This window comes from Oreochromis aureus, linkage group 15 (assembly GCF_013358895.1).
Source record: "Oreochromis aureus strain Israel breed Guangdong linkage group 15, ZZ_aureus, whole genome shotgun sequence".
Taxonomy (NCBI): Eukaryota; Metazoa; Chordata; class Actinopteri; order Cichliformes; family Cichlidae; genus Oreochromis; species Oreochromis aureus.
The window spans coordinates 11,111,296-11,131,144 of NC_052956.1; the positions used below are offsets into that span (position 1 = coordinate 11,111,296).

The following is a 19,849-nucleotide window of genomic DNA, read 5'->3' on the forward strand; positions in this document are numbered from 1 at the left end:
ATATACATATGCATACATACAAAAAAAAGCTGTTAAAATTAGCAACACTTCAAAAACTGGGTTAAACTATCAAACCTATTCACTGGACTGACATAGCTGTAAGAATAATAGATATAGTTGTTTTAGTTTTTATATCTTCCACACCATGTTAACGCCATAAAGCCTCACTTAGATGTGGAAGACGATTTATAGCTGACCATCTGTTTGTGTCATAACATCGTACCCTTTTACATAAAACAAACACATTTGTGAAATGCAATTGGCACAAATGCAACATGCAGTCTTGCTAATAATGTGTCAATTACTTTTTAATGTTTAAATGTTAAACCTGATGACTTTCAAAGCAGACCCGCTGTTAATTTCACGGTAACATGCTGTTGAACAAATTGCCACAGTCAGCACGTACAACCTATTTCAATTATCCTTCTCCCGTTTTATTTCCCAGATGAGAAGGTGGAGTGAAAGCAAGCCAAAGCAAACACTGTTTAGTTTATAGTTTGTACTCGTATTCCTGCTGAATCCAGCCAAGACAAGATGCAGTGAGTCAATACAGGCCCAACCGCCGAACGTATCAATCATTAATCAAAGGATTCGATAGGAGCACTTGGAGAAGCAGAGACACAGAACGGGCTTTTAAGTTCTAAATGTGGGTCTTGCACAGGAGTGAATAACCTGTGATCTCACCCCACAAAAATGTGGTGAAGAAGATTAAATGCATTCATTAAATGCATTCATTAAATTTTTTTTTAGTCGGTCAAACTAAAACCAAATAAAATGCACACTTTCACAGAAGTAAGCACTTGGTCTGTAATCCATTGTTGCGTATACAAACACTACCCAGGCCAGCTATGTGTTTATGGTTAGAGCTGTTTTGCTTGTTTTAATTTGAAGCAAACTATACATTTTGGAAGTTTGGATAGTTTATTAGAGCCATGTGAGGATGCTACTTTGGAGTCTGGGCATTTCTAGCTCTTTTACTTCTTAAAATGTTAAATGCTTACTTAAATAAGCAACTTTCAAAAGTGTGTGAATGTGAGAGTGAATGAATAGTGGAATTGTAAAGCGCTTTGAGGGTCTCGAAAAGCGCTATATAAATGCAATCCATTATTAGTATTATTATTATTATTAAAATAGCCATTGTTGCTGTTGCCACGTTTTTGAGTGAGCTAGCCAAATGGAAAAAGGGAATGAGTGCTGGTGCAGAGACAGGACCTCGAGATGATTATGAACCCAGCAGCTCATTACTGCTTTGCTTAAACTGTAAACACCAGGCACATTTAGAGCAACTAGTTGTTTCAGTGGCCGCTTGTGTATGTTGACCCTGATAGGGGTTAAACTTTACACGTGGACGTTATGCAAGGATAACAAGGACTATACCTACACCTGTGACTATACCTATCTGCAAGGATTTGCAGATAGGTATAGTCACAGGTGTATTAAAGCAAACACCTCTCATCACTACTTCACTGTGTGACAAAATGTGAAAAAAAGCCCTTGACTGCATCATGGGTGCCATTTCCACAACAAAAAGTTCAAATTAGACTGATAAAACTAATGTAATCAAAGAGGTGATGTCATAAAACAAATGTTAAGTCATCATACAGACCTTTAAGTTCCAAAACATCATCATCATCACCACTGATTTTCCCAGCTCATTTGGGGGTTTTACCTCAATCTGAAGTTGGAAAGACACCAGCCCACATATTTAAAAAAAAAAAAAAAAAAAAAAAAAAAATGAGTCACGTGTTACCAATTATGAAGACGCAATTCTGGAAACACTAACAAAGCTACGTGTTGTGTTGAGTATCGCTGAGGTGTTGCACTCTGTTGACGCCCACTCACGGTTAAAAATAAAAATTAAAAAAAGATTTGGGGCAGTTGTCCCTTTCATTATACCTGGGAAGAGAAGAGAGTTTGTTTTAACTGTAGCGTTTCTCTTATAAGGTAGTTGCCCCAGGAGCTCGAGTCTGTCAACAGCTGTGTGTGTGTGTGTGTGTGTGTGTGTGTGCCCCTCCCACCCTATTTACGTGAAGGCCTCTGTTCATTATTTGGTGCTGATCCGCTCAGGAGCTGCTGCCCGCCAGGGAGAGACGCATTGGGAGCCACCGCGCACAAACGCACCGTCAGAAAATGTCTGTGGAGAAAGTATTCGACGAGCTCGGACATTTCAAAAGGTACCGTGAGCACTGGCATGTTTTCTCTATAGTCAGCTGTAACTTTACATTTCCTTTATTCTTTATTTGACCTGGGGGGGGGGTAATTTTGTGGTAGGAGGCACCAACTTTAGAACCGTAAATATTCCACATCCCTCTTCACATTACAATTATGAAAACAAACACTAATGAAAGTGGGAGATGACGTAATTAGTTTTGCAGCAATGATACGGTATTTTTTTTATCTATAAAGATATATCCATGTTTCAAAAAGGGGGTGGACATTCGCTTAGAGAAACTTTTGTCACCTCTTTGTAATTTTGAAAAATAACTAATTACAGTTAGAAATAGGCCTGTGTATCTTTAGGAGACACGTGGTTAATGTATTTAAACATATAAATATTTATTAATTTTTTCGTAGGCTTTTTCAAAATGACTTAATAAACACACCTGGGATTATTTCTTTCTGAGAAGGGTTGGTTTTACCTGACTACCTCTCCATCAGTCTAGTTGTTTTTCCACTTTTTTTTTTTTTTTAACCTAAAATCGTTTATGGTTTTATTAAAAAGCTGGTAAAAAGTTTTACCTTTCCATACAGGTTAGGTGCACTGCTAAAATCGCGAGTCACCATTAATTTCTTTATATTTTGAAGATGGAGAGGAGCAAGGGTTGGATTGAAAATGAGTAAAAAAGGCAGCCAGTGTCCAAAGAAGAACACTGATAGATCTTCAGAAAGCCCAGACAACTATTGCACAAAGTCACTTTAAAAATGACAAGAAAGTCTGATTCCTTGGAAGAAAACCAAGACATGAGGGGTGTCTCAAGTAGGGATGGGTATCGTTTAGGTTTTATCCGATACCAGTACCAAACCAGTACTTTTGAAACGGTGCCGGTGCTTAAACGGTGCTCGAACCGGTGCTTAAAGAATGAAGAACACACACTTTGTCCAAAAACTTCTCATGTTTAGCTGTTTTTTTGTAAAAAGATAACAATGTTAGCCTTTTCTGCAGCTATAGGGCATATATGGTCTCACTCTTGGCTGGAAGCAGTGCTTAAACAATAGGAAAACAAAAACTTTGTCCAAAAACCTCTCATGTTTAGCTGTTTCCCACTTTTTCTTTGGTCATTTTAGCCTTTTTGGCCAGGGTGAAGGGAGTATCTGCCATCAAACAAGAAGACAGCCGCATGTAACTACGACGGTGTTTGCTAGTTCACCTTACATGCATTAATTTAATAACGTGGTTAGCCTACTCAACGTAAATTACACATGAACAACATTAAGCTACTGACCCAGAGAAGAACGGCTGCTGCTGCCATCATCATCCGTCATCATTTCTGCTACACTGGCAGGGCTAGGGGCCAGGACTCTACTCTTCGGCTTCTTGGGGGATGTTGCTAACTCCGGGTCCGATAACAGGCACCACACCCGCAGTAGATGTGCTCGGTGTGAGATCTTGCAGCAAGCTATCAAATACGGTGCATTTCTCGGCTTTTAAAAAAACGCTATGCGTCGCCAGGTGTTTCATCAGATTCAAGGAGTTACCTCCTTTGCACAGTATCACAGTATCAGCTTAAAGCACTTGTTGCAGGCTGCTGAGTTTGCATCTTTTGCTGTGAAGTACAGCCAGACTTTTGACCGCTTCGCCTTGGGTGTTTTTAATCTGTAGCTCTGCTCTAAAAGAACGTACGTACCTGGGCCCGCCTACTACGCTTGCAAAGGTAAAATGACTGGCTAGAATCCAAAGTGTATGACATCTCAGTAAAAAAAAGCACGGAAATAAAGCACCGAAATGTGCGCTGCTTTTCAGTCTGGTTACTACCATTTATGTCAGAACCGGTACCCATCCCTAGTCTCAAGATGCTGTCTATGATATAGACTTGTTTTCTGAATAAATTACTACATTCAAAGCAATTGTCTTGAAACGATAAGCTTGAAATGTCTTTTAGATTCTATTAAAAGTTGAACTATTAAGGTTGCCTTTGTAGAAGTTTTTTGTTTGTGTTTTTTTGGTGATACTGTAAAATTACCACAATAATTTTCCTGTATTCTCCTTCTGTCCAGATTTCAGGCATGTCTGTACTTTGCAGCAGTCTTCCAGGCCATAGCTTGTGGAATCCACTACCTGGCCTCAGTTTTTTTGGTGGAAACTCCAAATTTTGTGTCTAGTGTGCCCGGCAACATCACCGACGTTCTGTATGGTAACGTGACGGCAAGCAGCCTGGAAGAAATCTTGCCAGTCTTTAAATCAGGTAGCGGACCACTGGTGGTGAAGACAGCAGAAGGAGAACAGTGGGAGCTAAGCCGGTGCCGCTGCACTCTTCGCATCAACCCAAGACACTTTTCGTATGACTTCGATGGCAACAAAACAGTGAAAGAATGTACGGGGAACTTTGTTTATGACCATACCGAAGTTTACCAAAGCATTGTGACCGACTGGGACTTGGTATGTGATAAAGAGTGGCTGGCCAAGCTGTGCCAGCCCACATTCATGCTCGGAGTGCTGATTGGAGCGCTGGTGTTTGGGGACGTTGCTGACAGGTAAGCAGGGGCTGCTGTAAGATGAGGTCAAGGTTATTTTCAGGCAACATGTAGAGTCAAAGACAGGGGTTAAATGTTACCATGTGACACTTTTGGAGTTAAGTTTTAAACAGGAAGGGCTGTCCTGGCATAGACTATATGTTCAAAAAAAAGGAACTTGCCAATATTTCATGTAGTTGTAATTTCAGGACGTATGGCTTCGCATTAGGTCAAGAAGGTAGTGGAAAGAAATTATTATAGTGAAAATGAGGCAGGACAAGTGAAAGCATAATTAATGTAGATTGGAAAAAAAGAAGTTAAAGGTAATGACTGGAGCAGAATGCAAAGCCAGATTTGAGTGGCTAGCATTTACATGTGCAGGGGTGGCTGTAGCTCAGGAGGTAGCGCAGGTCACCTACTAATCGAAAGATTGGTGGTATGATCCGTGGTTGCTCCAGTCTGCATGCCAAATATCCTCGGGCAAGAAACTAAACCCAAGTTGCTCTCCAAATGCGAATATGTGAGATTGTTAGATAGAACGCACTTGAGCAAAAAAGTGAAAAAATGCTTGCGTGAATGGGTGAATGAGGCTTGTTATATAAAGAGCTCCGGGAGAGTAGAAAAGCACTATATAAGAATCAGGCCATTTACCATTTACGGCAGTAGCAGAAAGCAGTCAATCTTCTCCTATAGCAGATCCTAGTAATCACTCTGGAGAATGCAATTAATAATACCACACATATTATGCTAATATCTGGCTCCGGTTTTTAAAAATTCTTTAACAGCAACCTATCAAAAGTCATAGTTTCTGTCTGAAACAAACCATAATTCCTCTTCCTTTAAGCCAACTTATATTTGATTGGCTGCCCCTCTCAAACAGAAGGTTTGATCAGGAAGTTGGCAGGGCTGTTGGATACACAACCAGAGCTGTGTGCTTTACATGACCATACTAAGGCTATCTGCTTTATTAAGATCATATAGAGCCAATAGTAGAAAAAAAACAAACTCTGTTTAGCTCACAGGGATCACTCGCACATACGATGCCTTTATTATTTGATCCGACCTGACTGTAACTTCATGCACAAGTGTCATATCGAGTACTCATGTCGAAATGCCCACGTGCGACTGTGATAACTTTATAAGCCCCTTTTAATCGATTCTTTAACTGAACATACAAGCTCTTTTCTCTTCCTCTGTTGGTCTGCTTGTCTATGTCATTCTTTTTCACATAGTTTTCTCTCTCTTCCACTCTGCTTTGTCTCTCCACCAGAATTGGCCGTGTAAAGATTCTGATGCTCACCAGCGTTTGTCAGTTCGGGTTCGGAGTAGCTGTAGCATTCTCCGGAAACTACTATTTCTTTGTGGTGCTCCGCTTTCTCCTTGCTATGGTGAGTTCAGTGTGGGTACGGTTGTGAATGGTTACGTACCTGTGCGTGCGTGTGTTTTGGAAAAAGCCAATGTGGGACAAGAGAAGTGGCATATTTGCAATGTTCTTCTTGCAAACAGCCACCAGTGGATGTTTCTCAACTAAACAACCTCTTGTCCAGTCCCTAATGTTCTCAGGTAATACAATACATCTTGAATACACCCCCTGTAGGTATACTGCAGCTAAGCTAACATGCAAACCAAAAATACCCCTTAAATATGTAATTTAAGGAAATGTGACACAAACAGTGACAAACGGGTTTAGTTTCTGTCTTTATATTTAAACATGGGTTTGTTTGCTTTAGATACAGATTATTTCATATCTGCTTAAACTAACACCCCTAAGGAAGGCGGTCAGTATGGTTACAAGTCCACATGTCAGTACATTAGCACTGAAAGGGCCCTTTCAGTCTGTTTACTATTTCCCTCCTTTCCGTCTTCTACCATCCCCCCCCCATCCTCCTCAGTTACAGCTGTTGTTTTTCACATAGAGTCGGGCCCTCGTACACTGATACTGCACAGCTACACTATGAAACCACACGGCAAACCTACAAAGCATATCTCCAAATAATTTCTATGAACTATAAATTTGTTGTATGCTGGTACTGTGTACAACAAGAGCATGCAGTCAGTTTCTCTTTGCTTCATAAGTTCATAAGGTTGGGCACAAAGGCTATACTTCAGGTTTACTAGCATGATCATAACCTTATATTTAAAGCCTGAGCAACACAAGTTATATAAGACTGATACGGATATTTGCTGATTTAAAAATGTGACATTCCAATATATCGACCGATATTTTCCAAAACAGATTTCTCTAACATTTGTTATGTGTAGTTATTTACTTATTTGTTTGTACTCTGTCCGACTGTTCGGATTAGCTGGTTGTTGGGCGTTTCAAACATGGGTTGCCAGCAGGGAAGCTGCAGAGTGCCATCTTGTGGACAAATTATGGTACAGTGCAAAAGTCTCGAGCCACCTCTCACTCAGCATTTGCAGCTATTTATTGAAACATGAGCTAACATACGAGGAAATACAATAAATATGGCAGATTCTGTAAAGGTCTAACAAGTTTTAAAGGTAATATTTGGTATGACCACCTTTATTCTTTGACAGACCCTGAACGCTCACTTTCTAGTAATTTCTTTAAGTTGTCTACAGACAGGAATAGTTCTCCATGTTGCTTGAAGGATATTCAAAGCTCTTCTTTGTATGTTGGCTGTCTTATGTTCTGTTCTCTATCAAGATGATCCAATAGCACTCTGAGGAAGCCAATCCATGACTAATAGTGTTCCACTGTGATTTTTTTTCTGTCCAGGTGTAATGGGTTTATGATTATTGCCAATATGAAAAATGAAGTGCAGTTACCTTATTTCCTAACGGTATTGCATGGTGGATCAAAATCTGATGGTGTTCAAAATTCCATCAATTTTGACAAGATCCCTGACATCACTGGCTGAAACGCCACCCCAAACCACGGCACTGTGTTTTAAGGATGGCTGCAGACAGTCGCTATTGTACCACTGAACTGACATCCTCTGTAAATATTGATGATGACTTACCAAAAACCAAAAAATGTAAATTTCGATTCATTACTCCATAAGATCTGTTGCCACTCAAATTCAGTTCAAGTCTTGTATAATTTGGCATACCTCTGCCTTTTCTCCCATTTCCCTTCCATAAGAATGCCTTCTTGACAGCCACCTTTCCACTCAGACCATTTCTGGTGAGGCTGTAACCAACAGTAAATGGATCAACTGATTGACCAGATGTATCTTTTAGAGATGGACCGATCCGATATTAGGTATCGGTATCGGTCCGATACTGACGTAAATTACTGGATCGGATATCGGAGAGAAATAAAAAATGTAATCCGATCCATTAAATATCAAAAAAGTACCTCACAAAACTTGCGACATGGTGTAACTCGGCTCATAACCGTAGCACGTCGGAGCAGTGTGCGTCACGTGATTGAGCGGCTGTGTGTATTTGTAGCCTCGCTAGCAATCCAGCATTTCATCTCCGAGGAAGTTATTCCAGAGAGAAGTAAAGCAAGTGTGTAAGTTCATCTCTGAATGTTTGTAAAGCATTCCCACGTTAAGCTTAACAACCGATATATGGAGCGACTGCCTCTCTCTCCCTCTCCTGCTGCTACTTCAATCGTGAAACTGATCAATGATCAGCTGATCGGCTTTTCTGTCGCGAGTCCATCTCTCTTCTTTGTTTTTGGCCCACTTTGCGCCAGAAAGAGGAAACCAGCGGCTGAACAACAGCAGCACGTTTAACCTTGATAAGCTGTCATTAGAATTTATTTAATATTACTTTCTAGACCAGGATCCTTTTCTACGCAGCTGACGGCTGGTAACTGTGCAGGGGCGGATCTAGCAAAGTGTAGCCAGGGGGGCCGATAGGGCATTAACAGGGAAAAGGGGTCACAAAGACGTACTTTTCTTTCTTATTCTCATTTAAAATGTCTAGCTTTTAATAAATAATTATCTGAATCTTACACCCAAAGTTTTAATCTGATGTAAAATGTACAGAAGTCCATTACTGTATATAGTAACTGTTAAGTCTATATACCCTAGTAAGCTATAGTACTTTTTCCTTTGGGAAGGTACCATCTGTGCAGTCTGCAATTCTGTTGAAGAAAGATGTTGAATCTATTTAATTATTCTTGAAAAATAATTTATTTCTGTGCATTTTTTTTCACACTGCATCAAATTAAAGTTGATTACATCGATTAAGCATCATGAGGTGGAGGGTGGGGGGTGGTTCCCTATTTTTTTTTGCTGGGAGTTTGCAACGCTATTAGTTAGGTTGCTTGATATTTCTGCTAAGTACTCTTTAAAATACCAGAATAGGGAGGATGGAATAGGTTTAAGTTTATTAGATTGATCAGTGTTGCTGAACTATGAAATATTTTGGGTGCAGTGTATTTTTTACATACAGGTATAACAGAATAGCTTTAGTGTTGTTGTTTATTTAAACTGAGTATGAACTTATACAAAATGCAGCAAGATATTAAAAAAACAGTTTTATTGATTAAAAAAACACAATATCGGATTCATATCAGTATCAGCAGATATCCAAATTTATGATATCGGTATCGGACATAAAAAAGTGGTATTGTGCCATCTCTAGTATCTTTCAGGTCTTTGCTGTTTTTCCACCCCAGTTTATGCTTGAATGATTCATAGGTCAGTGTTAAGTGGCTTAACAAACAAAGAAACAAAAACCACAAACCTGCCTAAGACAAATTAAACAAAAGCAAAGAAATTTCAGCCACCAGGTCAGGTAAAAAGTCTGGACTGAAAATGAGTGAAAAAGCAGCCAATGTCCAAAGAAAAACTTCAGAAGGCCTGTTTCTCAAGTGCACTTTAAAAATCTTAAGAAGTCTAGCTCCTTGGAAACCAAATATTAAGAAATGATGGATGACTCAAGACTTTTGCACAGTACTATATACAACATCAACATCTGTAACATGTTAGAAGAGCATTTCTTCCATCTCCTATTTTATTTTTTTACATTTTCATTTCTTGGCCACTAAATGCCAATACCAGTAAATCTAGTTTTATTTATTTGTTTTCTGTGGAAAACTGCTATTAAAATGACTAGTTTCTATTTCTCATCTTTGCTTTTGACAGGTGTCTAGTGGCTATCTGGTGGTGGTCTTTGTCTATGTAACAGAGTTCACTGGCAACAAGGTACGCACATGGACATCGATGCATGTGCATGCAGCCTTTGCTGTTGGCGTCATGATGGTGGCTCTGACTGGTTACCTGGTGCGGGTGTGGTGGATCTACCAGATAGTCCTCTCCATATGCACCGCACCTTTCTTGCTCTTTTGCTGGAAGTTTCCCGAGACCCCCTTTTACTTGATGGCCAAGGGCCGCTTTGAGGAAACTGAGAAACTGCTGAATGTGATTGCCCACGTCAACGGCCTTGAATGCAGGCTGAAAGCTGAGGATCTCCTGGAGCCAGGGAAGAGGGAAGATGGCAAAAGTCTGCTGAAGGGAGACACAGAGGAGCAGTCATCCAAGCCTGAGAAGAAGCTGACCATCGTGGACCTGTTTGGCAGCTGGAGGATGGCCGGTCGTACATGCACAGTGTGGGCCATCTGGTTCATCGGCAGCCTGGGCTACTACGTCTCCTCTCTGGGCTCAGTAAATCTGGGAGGAAACCAGTATGTTAACCTCTTCCTTGCCGGTAAGTGATTGTCACATGAGTGTGAATTTGGTACTGAGATTGCAAAACTATAAACATGTACTTAATATTGTGATCATATTGGCACATTTTTTTACCTTTGGTGTCAGATGTAGAATAGTGTCTCTGCTTCTTACTCTACTTCAGAGTGTTTCCAGTGAGTCTGGAGATGATTTAGTTCATCTGTTTAATCTAAGAACAACTCTTGCTACCAAGGGATTGTTTTTAAGTTGAGCAGAACCTTATGTGAAAATTTCAAACACAGTAAAAATGATATGTTCCTCTACTTTGCTTTGTTTAGTGCTTTGTATATGTAACCGAGAGTGAAATCAGACTGCGAGGACACAACAAAAATAGCAGCGCTCCATCCTTAAGCTAAATGGCTTCCTCGTGGTTTTCTGTCTGATTGAGAAAATAGGATTTACAGTCTAACAAACATCTTTTAGTTGAACTGGTATAGTGTTCACGTAATGCTATTTGAAAACATGGGATTTGATTTAACCTTTGACTCAGTACAATCACTTAATTATAAAATAAGTTTGCAGAATTTATTACTAGCTGTGACTTAGGTAGGTAGGTAGGTAGATAGAGTATTGTTGACATTAGACAAGAGTAAAGATTGTGGCAGATAACCAAATGTGTAACTAAGGCGACCAAGAAAAAGTACACTTACCTTCATCTTTACCTAGAGGTCGAGTAGAGGAATATTTCTGCCACCTCTCCCTTGAAACTGTCATGAGTCTGGAAGCATGATTGGCTTGTTTTTGTGTTTTTTGTTGGGGTTTTTTGCATTTCACAACTCAATAGATTTCCATTCAGGACAGTAAACTTGAAGGTTTTTTTTTTCAGATTTGACTGGTGTTTCTGTACATGCAGATTGGATGTCTAGGTCATCATTGAAATTGAGGTTAACATCAAAATGATTGCTGAAATGTGTTTCAGGATGACTGCTTAGAAATATAATTGTAAATTATGTTAATTCAAGTCACAAAGTAATTGTTTTAAATGAAAAGTTGTGTATCTTCACGCTTAACAGAAAGTGTATATTTAATCTTGATCATTTAATTGCCAGAGGAATATTTAGTGAGTGATCCCCATTTACGTCCATTAGAGGCACAGCGAAGAGCATATCTGGGAGGCAGCTTTTCAGATGGTTATTTAGGTCCTCCAGATAGAATGTCACTGTCAGTGCCAGTGAGAACCCCTGACAGAGAGCGGCTGTGGTTGGTTGTTTCCAGGTGCAGTGGAGCTCCCCTCTTATCTGGTTGGCTGTTTTGCAATGGATCGGATTGGAAGGAAGAAGACGTGTGCCCCATCTCTGCTCCTGGCCGCGCTCGCCTGTTTTCTCATCATTGTGGTACCTGCTGTACGTACAGAGATGCACCCCATCCTCCACCACCACCAAAAAAAAGTTCAGCTGTTCACAGAAATCTGCATTGCAGTCATCTTTAGGTGCAAGTGTCAGAGTTCAACAGTACCAGCCCAGTGACAAGGCGATAAATCAGACAGTCCAAACTGTGCAAGTACATGTACTTTAAGAAACTCTCTCTAACATGTGTAAAGTTCTGAGGAAACTTTGCAATCCTAAGCTATACCGCCATGTCTTTTTTGGAGGGAAGAGGCTTCATCTTGGTAACTCTTACAAATGAGCCATGCTTGTAATCCTACATCCTAACTGCATGTGGAGCTTTACACATGTGATAGTGATGCTACTGCTTACAAGATAGAATAAATATAGCATAGAGTTACTTAAAGTACTTGTACTCTAATGAACTCGACTGTTATTGTGATGTATTTTGTGATCACTGACTGGTACTAATGAGATCCGACACTTGCAGCTCCCAACATGTGTTCTGAGCTCTGACCCAAATTAGCACTGCTCATGGATGAGCTGGCAAACAGCTGGTACTTCATTTTTAAATAAATATGACCTTTGATCTTAGGAGCCACGCAAACAGTGAAAGATGGAAAAAAAATAGCAGCATGGAGACGGCAAAGGTTGCGACAACAGGGACACGTCTAAAGTTCTGTGTTGCAACCCTGCTGACACGGCAGTAGCGAGCCTTTTACTCACACCTGTTCATTCCAGCTGTCATGATTCCAGTTGCAGTCTCATTAAGTTCCAGTTTCTTGTTTCCAGCACTTCTTAATAGAAACCACACTATAGCTTGGCTGTATACAGTTTATACACTGCTTTGTAGTCAATGTGAATTAATAGTCAAATACATTTCATTTTACATTCAAGCTTATTCTTCACTTAGTTACCATATATTAACATGTATGTTTTTATGGATGTTTTAAGTCAAGGGCATGTTTGACACACAATCAGAACTTGTCAGAGAGTATAATAATGAATTAAATTATAGTTACTGACAGAGCAAGACTTATTTAGTTTGTTAAATCTCTGATGAGCAAGGGCAATTTAATCAGGTGTTGTACTTAAGTACAAGTACTTACTTGTGCTTCCTTGAGTTTTTAAAAGTAGTATATGGGCCTTGAATTTACTTTTGTTATTTGGTGCTACGTGATTAAAGCTAAACTGAATTGAAATCTTTGTCTTTCTCTTTGTTTTTCTTTCTCTCCTCATTTCTACAGGACATAGAGATCCTAATTATTGTTCTGAGTATGATAGGAAAGTTTGCTATTGCGATTGCCTTTGGTCTCATCTACCTCTACACCTGCGAGCTTTACCCGACTATCATCAGGTAAGCACGCTAAAGAGTTTTGTTTTTGTTTTAAGGGTTTGCTAAAACTGCTAAAACTATTATTTTTTCATATTGCAAAAACTAAAGAACTCTTTATATGTGAAACAGAAAATTCGTGCATTCATATACAACCACAATTTCAGGTTAAAGTTGATTTGATTTGGAAATCATTGCATTCTGTTCTTGAGAGCTTTACTGGAATAGGGGTTTGTACTTTGCTGCTATATTAAGGGCAAAGTTTGATTTGAATCTTCCACTTTAGAGCTAGCTAGACCTGTGAACTAAATTTAAAAACTGAAATCAATGTAATATTCTGACTTTTAATTAATTCTAACAGAGGGAGTAATGCTGCTCTTCCTCCAGGTCTTTGGCAGTAGGTAGTGGCAGTATGATGTGCCGTGTTGGCAGTGTGGTGGCCCCTTTCTGTGTCTACCTGGCTGACATCTGGATCTACCTACCTCAGGTATAGAAATGTATTTAATGTTTTAGCTGTCAACTTGCATTTGTTCTCATTTATCATAGTTTATTTCTGAGTTTACCCTGGCAGCAATGCTAAATTAAAAAATTTCCCCCCCTTTTTCTCAATCACGACCTGTGTTTAGCTTATTGTGGGAATCCTGGCATTAATTTTTGGAGTACTCGCACTGTTTCTGCCTGAGACCCTTGGCAAACCTCTGACAACCACCTTGGAAGAGGCTGAATCTCTGGGACGTAAGCCCAGCAAGATGAACGACAGACTGGAGCTGAACCAGCATGGAGCAAAAGCTTGAGCCGTACACTTCAGGGAACACACAAGGAGACAAGCTGTGGAAGAGAGACGAGGTGACAACAGTTAAATACCTGGAAACAAAAACGACATAGATTAATAGGATGGTTGGAAAAAAGTGAAAAACAAGAAAAGATAACAGGTTTTTATGACAACTTGTAAAGTGACTTTTTTGTTGACATTTTGTTCTGCAAAGTGACCGACAGCTTGATATTTTAGGAGGCCTGAGAACTTCCTCACACTCTTCTGCTCTATGATGTAATCGTCACAAAACAATGAAAATCATGTGCCATGTGTGGTAATTTGTGATAGCATACTTTGAGTCTTTTTTTGTAGTTTCGATCATAATTTCTATTACTGATTTTAACTTTGTACTTAAAAAAATGTTCAAAATTTGCTTGGAACACAGCTACAAAAAAGACAGACAGGACAGACAATGGAAAGACTTTATTTATTTTTAAATTAAATTAATATTTTGTAGTTATAGACAGAACAAAAGCAGATTTTTATGTAAGGTCGTCAGGTGTTTCTTGCCCTGTTGGGCTTCTTTTAAGCAGTGTTTCAGCGTTTATACTCCTGTTCTTACCACAGTGTTAATATTACTGACAAGGAGTGACCAAAACTATAAAAATCAGACTCCAGCTGTATTGAACCAAGTTATCCTTTAAAACAAAGTTATCAAGGCTCAACTGCTGCACATTTTTCATGTCTCCGAGCATCTGCACAGATCATGGCAGTGCCTTGGTTATTTTATATCATAATAAATCGTATGTCATGTATCAAAATGCTAGAATGTATTATTCTAATATTAAATAAGTGCCTTCAACTTGCCTTTTAAGGCTTTCTTTTAATCTCAGGACATCAGTTTTGCTGTAAATCTATCACTGGATTTATCCTCAATTGCCTCTTGTTAAAGATCAAATATTTAAAGGTAACAAAAGAGCCAAGTTTTGCACACAATTGTTAGAGCTTTATTAGGTCTTATCATTATTATTATTATTATTATCATTAGGACCTTTATTAAAGGTTTATTCACGATGAAGTTCTAATTACCCATAAACATTATGGCGAGCACAAAGACAGTGTGCAGGAGTTTTTTAATTGCTCTTCTTGTCTAAGATGAGCAATTAAATTTTTTTTATATATGCTTATATGCAATCAGATGCTAGGCAGATTGAGAAAAGAAGCATAATAGTACCATATAGAGTCTTCAAGAGTCATATATAATCTCCAGATGTTTGGACCAAATACAGGGATGGACCACAACACTGTGGAGATGTACTGTATATACCTGATTTACAATATTATGTTACGGTTATGGTGCATTAATCCAAAGGAGAAAAAGAACAGCAGCTGGTGTTCTAAAACTGGTGACTGGTCTGCAATCAACAGTATGGACTTTTCCATTTATAGCATCCTCGTCTTATTTTGATTTACAATAAATATGCAGAGGGTTGACACTGGGGTTTATGGCTTCTTCATCCTGTTCATATGAACTGGCTTTAGTTAGCACAGTTTTACAGTGATACAGAGAAGAGACTTTATAAACCTTGGTAAAGGAGCAAGCACATTCCTTCCATTTGTCAATAGGGGAAGTTTGAACTTGGTGCTGGAAATGCAAAATAATACAGCAGGTCTGAGGATACGGTGCCTATATACATTAACAGCTTTGTGTTTGATGGTGAAGGGGAAGTCCCACAGCCACAGTGACATTCCCATCGCCATTACCGAATACATAAAGGTCCTCTGTGTTCAACTTTTCAGGAGAAAACTACCACTTTTTATGTGTGTGTGCTTATGTGTATGGAAAAGTACTAAACATGAGTTAGGCTTCTAACGTGAACTTCCAGTTCTGTCGTGATACTGGTGCCTCAAATAGAGTGGGGGCTATTACTGGGCTAAATGGAGCGAGTAAGGATGTAAGGATTGGAATGAAGGTTAAGATAACTTTAGGGTTAGGTGCAGTAAGGTACAGTAAAAACAGAGTTCCAGAGTAGCAATAGCTCTACTGAAATAAGAACACGAGGCCAGTTACAGTAAACTCGTTAGGTGCGTATTATGCCTTCCTTGCTTTCTGAGAATTGCTACCGATTGGCCTCATTTTTGGTTATTTTAGATTCATGCACACACAGTCTTGTTTTCAAATCAGAGGATCTTGCTTTGGCTGATAATCATTTCCTGGAGAGTCATCCATATAATAGCTGCTTATTCCCAGACCATAACCTAAAGCTAACCTTTTCCTTAACCTTAAAGCGAGGCTTCAACTTAAAATTGCTTAAAGGGAGAGGAGTACTCGTAATGTGACTGTGTAAACAGATTTATGTCCTCACAGCATGCATGCACACGGACACTCTGCTTTTTCTTCACTGTTGTTATCAGTCTGCTTCATGCAAGTGATTATTTCCTGTTGTTGACGATGTGCAAAAATTCTGAAAATGTAACGAATGTTTGTGGAAATTTACAAAAACATTTTGTCACTCAAATTTTTCAAGATTTAAATAAAAAACATTTGAGTATTACAATGAGTGATGACTATTTACGCTTTATTAAGTGTACCTTGCTAGTATTCGGTTGGAGCGTCTGTTGTATTCAGAACAGCTTTAGTTATTTGTGGCATATATTCAACAAAGTGCTGGAAATATTCACAGATTCACATTATGCTCATAAAGCAGTGGACATAGTAACAATACTCAAGTAAGATGTGGCATTTAAACACTGTCCAGCTGATACTACAACACGGCAAGAAAATATCCCACACCCCATTTAAACACCATCTGTGGCCTGAACCATTGATATACGGCAGTATAGATCATGATGCTTTTCATGATGTTTACTCTCTACCATAAATGCCTGAGCAGAATTCAAGACTCATCAGATCAGTCAACATTCTTCTAATATTCTGTTGAATTGTAGCCACAGTTTCCTGTTCTTAGCTAAAGGAGTGGCACCTGGTGTGGTCTTTGGCTGCTTTAGGCCATCTGCTTCAAGATTTGACATGCCAGAAGAGATACTCTTGTGCATACCTAGCTGCATGCTAGCTATGTATAGTAACTCATGCCCTGAGTTACACAGTTACTTAGCTTGAAGTGGTATGGCCATTCTCCTCTGACCTCCGACATCAGCATGGCATTGTCACCCAGAGAACTGCTGCCAAGTGGATATTTTCCATTTTCTGTCCTCTGTTAACCCTAGAGATGGGGGTGTGGGAAAAATCCCAAAACATCATGGCACCAACAACATGCCTCAAAGTCCCCTTAATTACCTTTCTGTCTTTAAGGGCCACTTTTTTTAAGTGGTCAGTGAGTGTATGCCCTCTCTTAAACAAAGGTTCTAGTAAAAAATGCATACATATTATACATATACATATAGTTAGCAATTCTCCGAATGGAGTCACCATAATAAGTCTGTAAAAAGTAAGTTTTTTTCTGTATCAAAACCATTTTTAAGTAAAACAGGGGCAATAGCTGCAATAGTAAGAGGACATTTATTTTGAAGACTGTTAAATGACGTCTTTGTTAGTTGTTGATTCATTGTCCATTGTTCATTCTAGACACCCTTAAATGCCAAAAATTGTTTTATAGCCACCAGGAACAACAACAACAAAAAAAATATGAGTGTTAAACATTGTTTTTTTTTTTATCTTCCTGAGAGTTTTATATGGAATGCAAATGAATAGAAAACAATAAATTAAACTTGCAAAAAACAAAACACGGAACATAATGATGAAGATACACAGATCAGAGATTAAGATGGTAGAGTGAAATGTCTAGTCACGTAATAGCTTATGGTTAATTTTTTTTTAAACATCTGTGATGAAAAAGCATGCACTCTGTGGAGCTGCTGGATAATTAGAAATAAGTATTAACTGGGCTTGGTAACACTTCACACACTTTGATGATAACATTAATATACAGAAAACCCTTAAACAGCAAATAATCCGAGTTGAAATGACAGGCAAATTAGCATTCAGTTGTGATAAAATCCCTCATTTTGCTGCAGATGTTAAGGAAATGTCACCTCACACAAAGTGCAGTGTATTTATACAGTTTTGCAAAAAAAACTGCTATTTGGCAAGCTCAATCTTTTAAACTTTGGAATACAAATTAGGCTTCATAAAGGCTTTTAACTCACTCTACAGTATCAACATATAGCCTGTCCCAAATAATAAATCTTTGCTAAAATACACAGCTTGTTTGGTCAAACTCAATCATTCATGCACACTTTTGGAATTCTCTGAATTCATACTTGAGTGCTCGCAGTTTAACCCTCATTTACACCTAATAGTATTTAACAAATTACACAAAATGTTATAAACCAATACTAAAGCAAATGAACTGACTATGTCACAACTCTGCCAGCTGTGCACAGAACTTTCTGCCACACAGATCCCAGAACCCTCAATAAGGTCTGACAACAGTCCTGGAAGACTAATATACCTAAAAGGCTTATGGCACTTTAAAATTCACAACAACATCCAGCTTTCAGGACATCAAACCTCTCATAAAGTAGTAATCTGTCTTGGGAAATGCCTTTAATTCCTCTCCTATAGTAAACAACCTGGCGATAACATTTAGCACATTTCCAATCACAGTTAGCTGTTCAGATCTTGCACTAATCTCTCCTGGAGATGACAGCGACAGTATGGTTTTTACACGAACCCAAAAACAAGCCCAAATTATAAAAAAGAAAACTTGAGTCAAGCAGATTGAGTTGAATATTATTTCCCATTGCCCTTGGTCAATTTATAAATAGAGCATTTTGTCCATCCAGTTTCTCAACTCTACAGTCTTCAGTGCTGAGCCTGTCAGGTTGGGAGTTGCACCTCACTTCTCTGGGTGACGCTGAAAGATTGAAACTCCTCCCCTTTGTCCTCAGGGTACAGTTTTCTTTAGCCAGTCCTAGCTAAGCAGCCGTTACGTGGCTGCATCTAATGTTCATCGAGCATCCCTTAGGGATGAACCAGCCAGCTATTTGCATCCTCCAGATCCGTTTCCAGCTCCTCGTCTTCATCCAGAGGCTCTGGGGTTCGAAGGGCCAGTTGCTGCAGGAAATCATTTGAATAGGCGGGGGGTTTGGAAACAGACTTCAGGCCGATTTTTTTCTTTGTGAGGTGGAACTGGTCACGGACGAAGTTGTAAAACTCGTACTCATAGCGCATGCGGTGATACAGCACCTGCAGGGCCTCTAAAGTGGGGGTTTGTTTACGCACAGTGCCTGTCATGTTTCCCATTTTCCTATAATCTGCAACAAAATGATGGAGAGACAAAAAAACAAAGTTCAGCAAAGACTAAAATCAAAATGTTTTAAAAAAAGTTTCAAGCACATTTATTTAGACAGGAAATTACTTAATAACTATATCATATATCATCATCTTAAGCCACTAATTTTTCCAGTTAAGTAGCAAGTGATTGCTGTTTAATATGAATGATTCATATATCACCTCATCTATTTAGACATCTTGCTACTAAGTCATTTTCATCATGACAAGCGGTTCTCTAAGCTGGACAAAAATAACATGCAGCTCTTGGTATTTCTCGAGCATCTCATGTTCCTTCTTCCTAGCTATATCTGTTACTATGGCCTTCTTGCTCTGCTTGTCCACCACTACTATGTCCTGTTGGTTAGCCATCACCAGTTTGTTTGTCTGTATCTGGAAGTCCCAGAGGATCTTAACTACTATTCATATGAGTGCTAAGAGTGCTACCTAACTCTTATTGCAGCTCTTGTAAAGGTGATATTTTTGATAAATCACATTACTTTTCTTCATACAAAAGGTGTTGCTACCTTTTGTATGAAGTCACTGAATATTCTTCGTAATAAAGATCACCCCAAATAATGTAATAGCACATTTTTATTGACTCTCAAAATAAACAGATAAACTGTATCTTGTGATCAGAACTTCATTAAAAAAAAAAAAAGTATGCATAAATCAAATTATGAGAACTAACTCTGTCCTGTGTGGAAGTTAGAGCATTTTAACGGTCACTACCAGGCTATGCAAACTTGTCACAAAATACCCGCAAAACCTTTCACATTCTAATTACGTTGATCACATTACCATGCTAAAGACTTTTTTATT

The 19,849-nt window shown here is 38.9% G+C and overlaps 2 protein-coding genes across 4 annotated transcripts in view; one reads left to right on the top strand and one right to left on the bottom strand.

The window, feature by feature from the left end:
• Window positions 1–1,871: 1,871 nt before the first annotated feature.
• Window positions 1,872–16,286, top strand: slc22a16 (solute carrier family 22 member 16). 2 transcript variants are annotated; one of them, XR_005608345.1, is made up of 8 exons: window positions 1,872–2,174; window positions 4,216–4,692; window positions 5,942–6,059; window positions 9,741–10,302; window positions 11,538–11,665; window positions 12,895–13,004; window positions 13,342–13,467; window positions 13,607–13,747. XR_005608345.1 is itself a non-coding variant. In XM_031727523.2 (8 exons), the coding sequence occupies exons 1-8, from the start codon at window positions 2,131–2,133 to the stop codon at window positions 13,772–13,774; spliced, it is 1,707 nt and encodes a 568-aa protein (XP_031583383.2). In that variant the 5' UTR covers window positions 1,878–2,130; the 3' UTR covers window positions 13,775–16,286. The 2 variants fall into 2 exon arrangements, 1 of the variants encoding a protein (XP_031583383.2); XM_031727523.2 differs by having other exon boundaries at window positions 1,878–2,174; window positions 13,368–13,467; window positions 13,607–16,286.
• Window positions 16,287–17,326: 1,040 nt separating this feature from the next.
• The window catches only part of usta (uronyl 2-sulfotransferase a), a 58,383-nt gene continuing 55,860 nt past the window's right edge, over window positions 17,327–19,849 (bottom strand). For both annotated transcript variants that reach the window (XM_031727632.2, XM_031727633.2), the window contains one exon: window positions 17,327–19,011. In XM_031727632.2, the coding sequence (XP_031583492.1) occupies window positions 18,719–19,011 (293 nt within the window). In that variant the 3' untranslated portion in view covers window positions 17,327–18,718. The remainder of the gene's footprint in view (window positions 19,012–19,849) is intronic.

Bases quoted from the DNA above. Each gene is read 5' to 3' on its own strand.
- slc22a16 (XM_031727523.2), top strand. From the start codon at position 2,131: ATGTCTGTGGAGAAAGTATTCGACGAGCTCGGACATTTCAAAAG. The intron at 11,666-12,894 runs GTACGTACAGAG...TCATTTCTACAG, and splicing joins TCATCATTGTGGTACCTGCT to GACATAGAGATCCTAATTAT. The intron at 13,468-13,606 runs GTATAGAAATGT...ACCTGTGTTTAG, and splicing joins TCTGGATCTACCTACCTCAG to CTTATTGTGGGAATCCTGGC.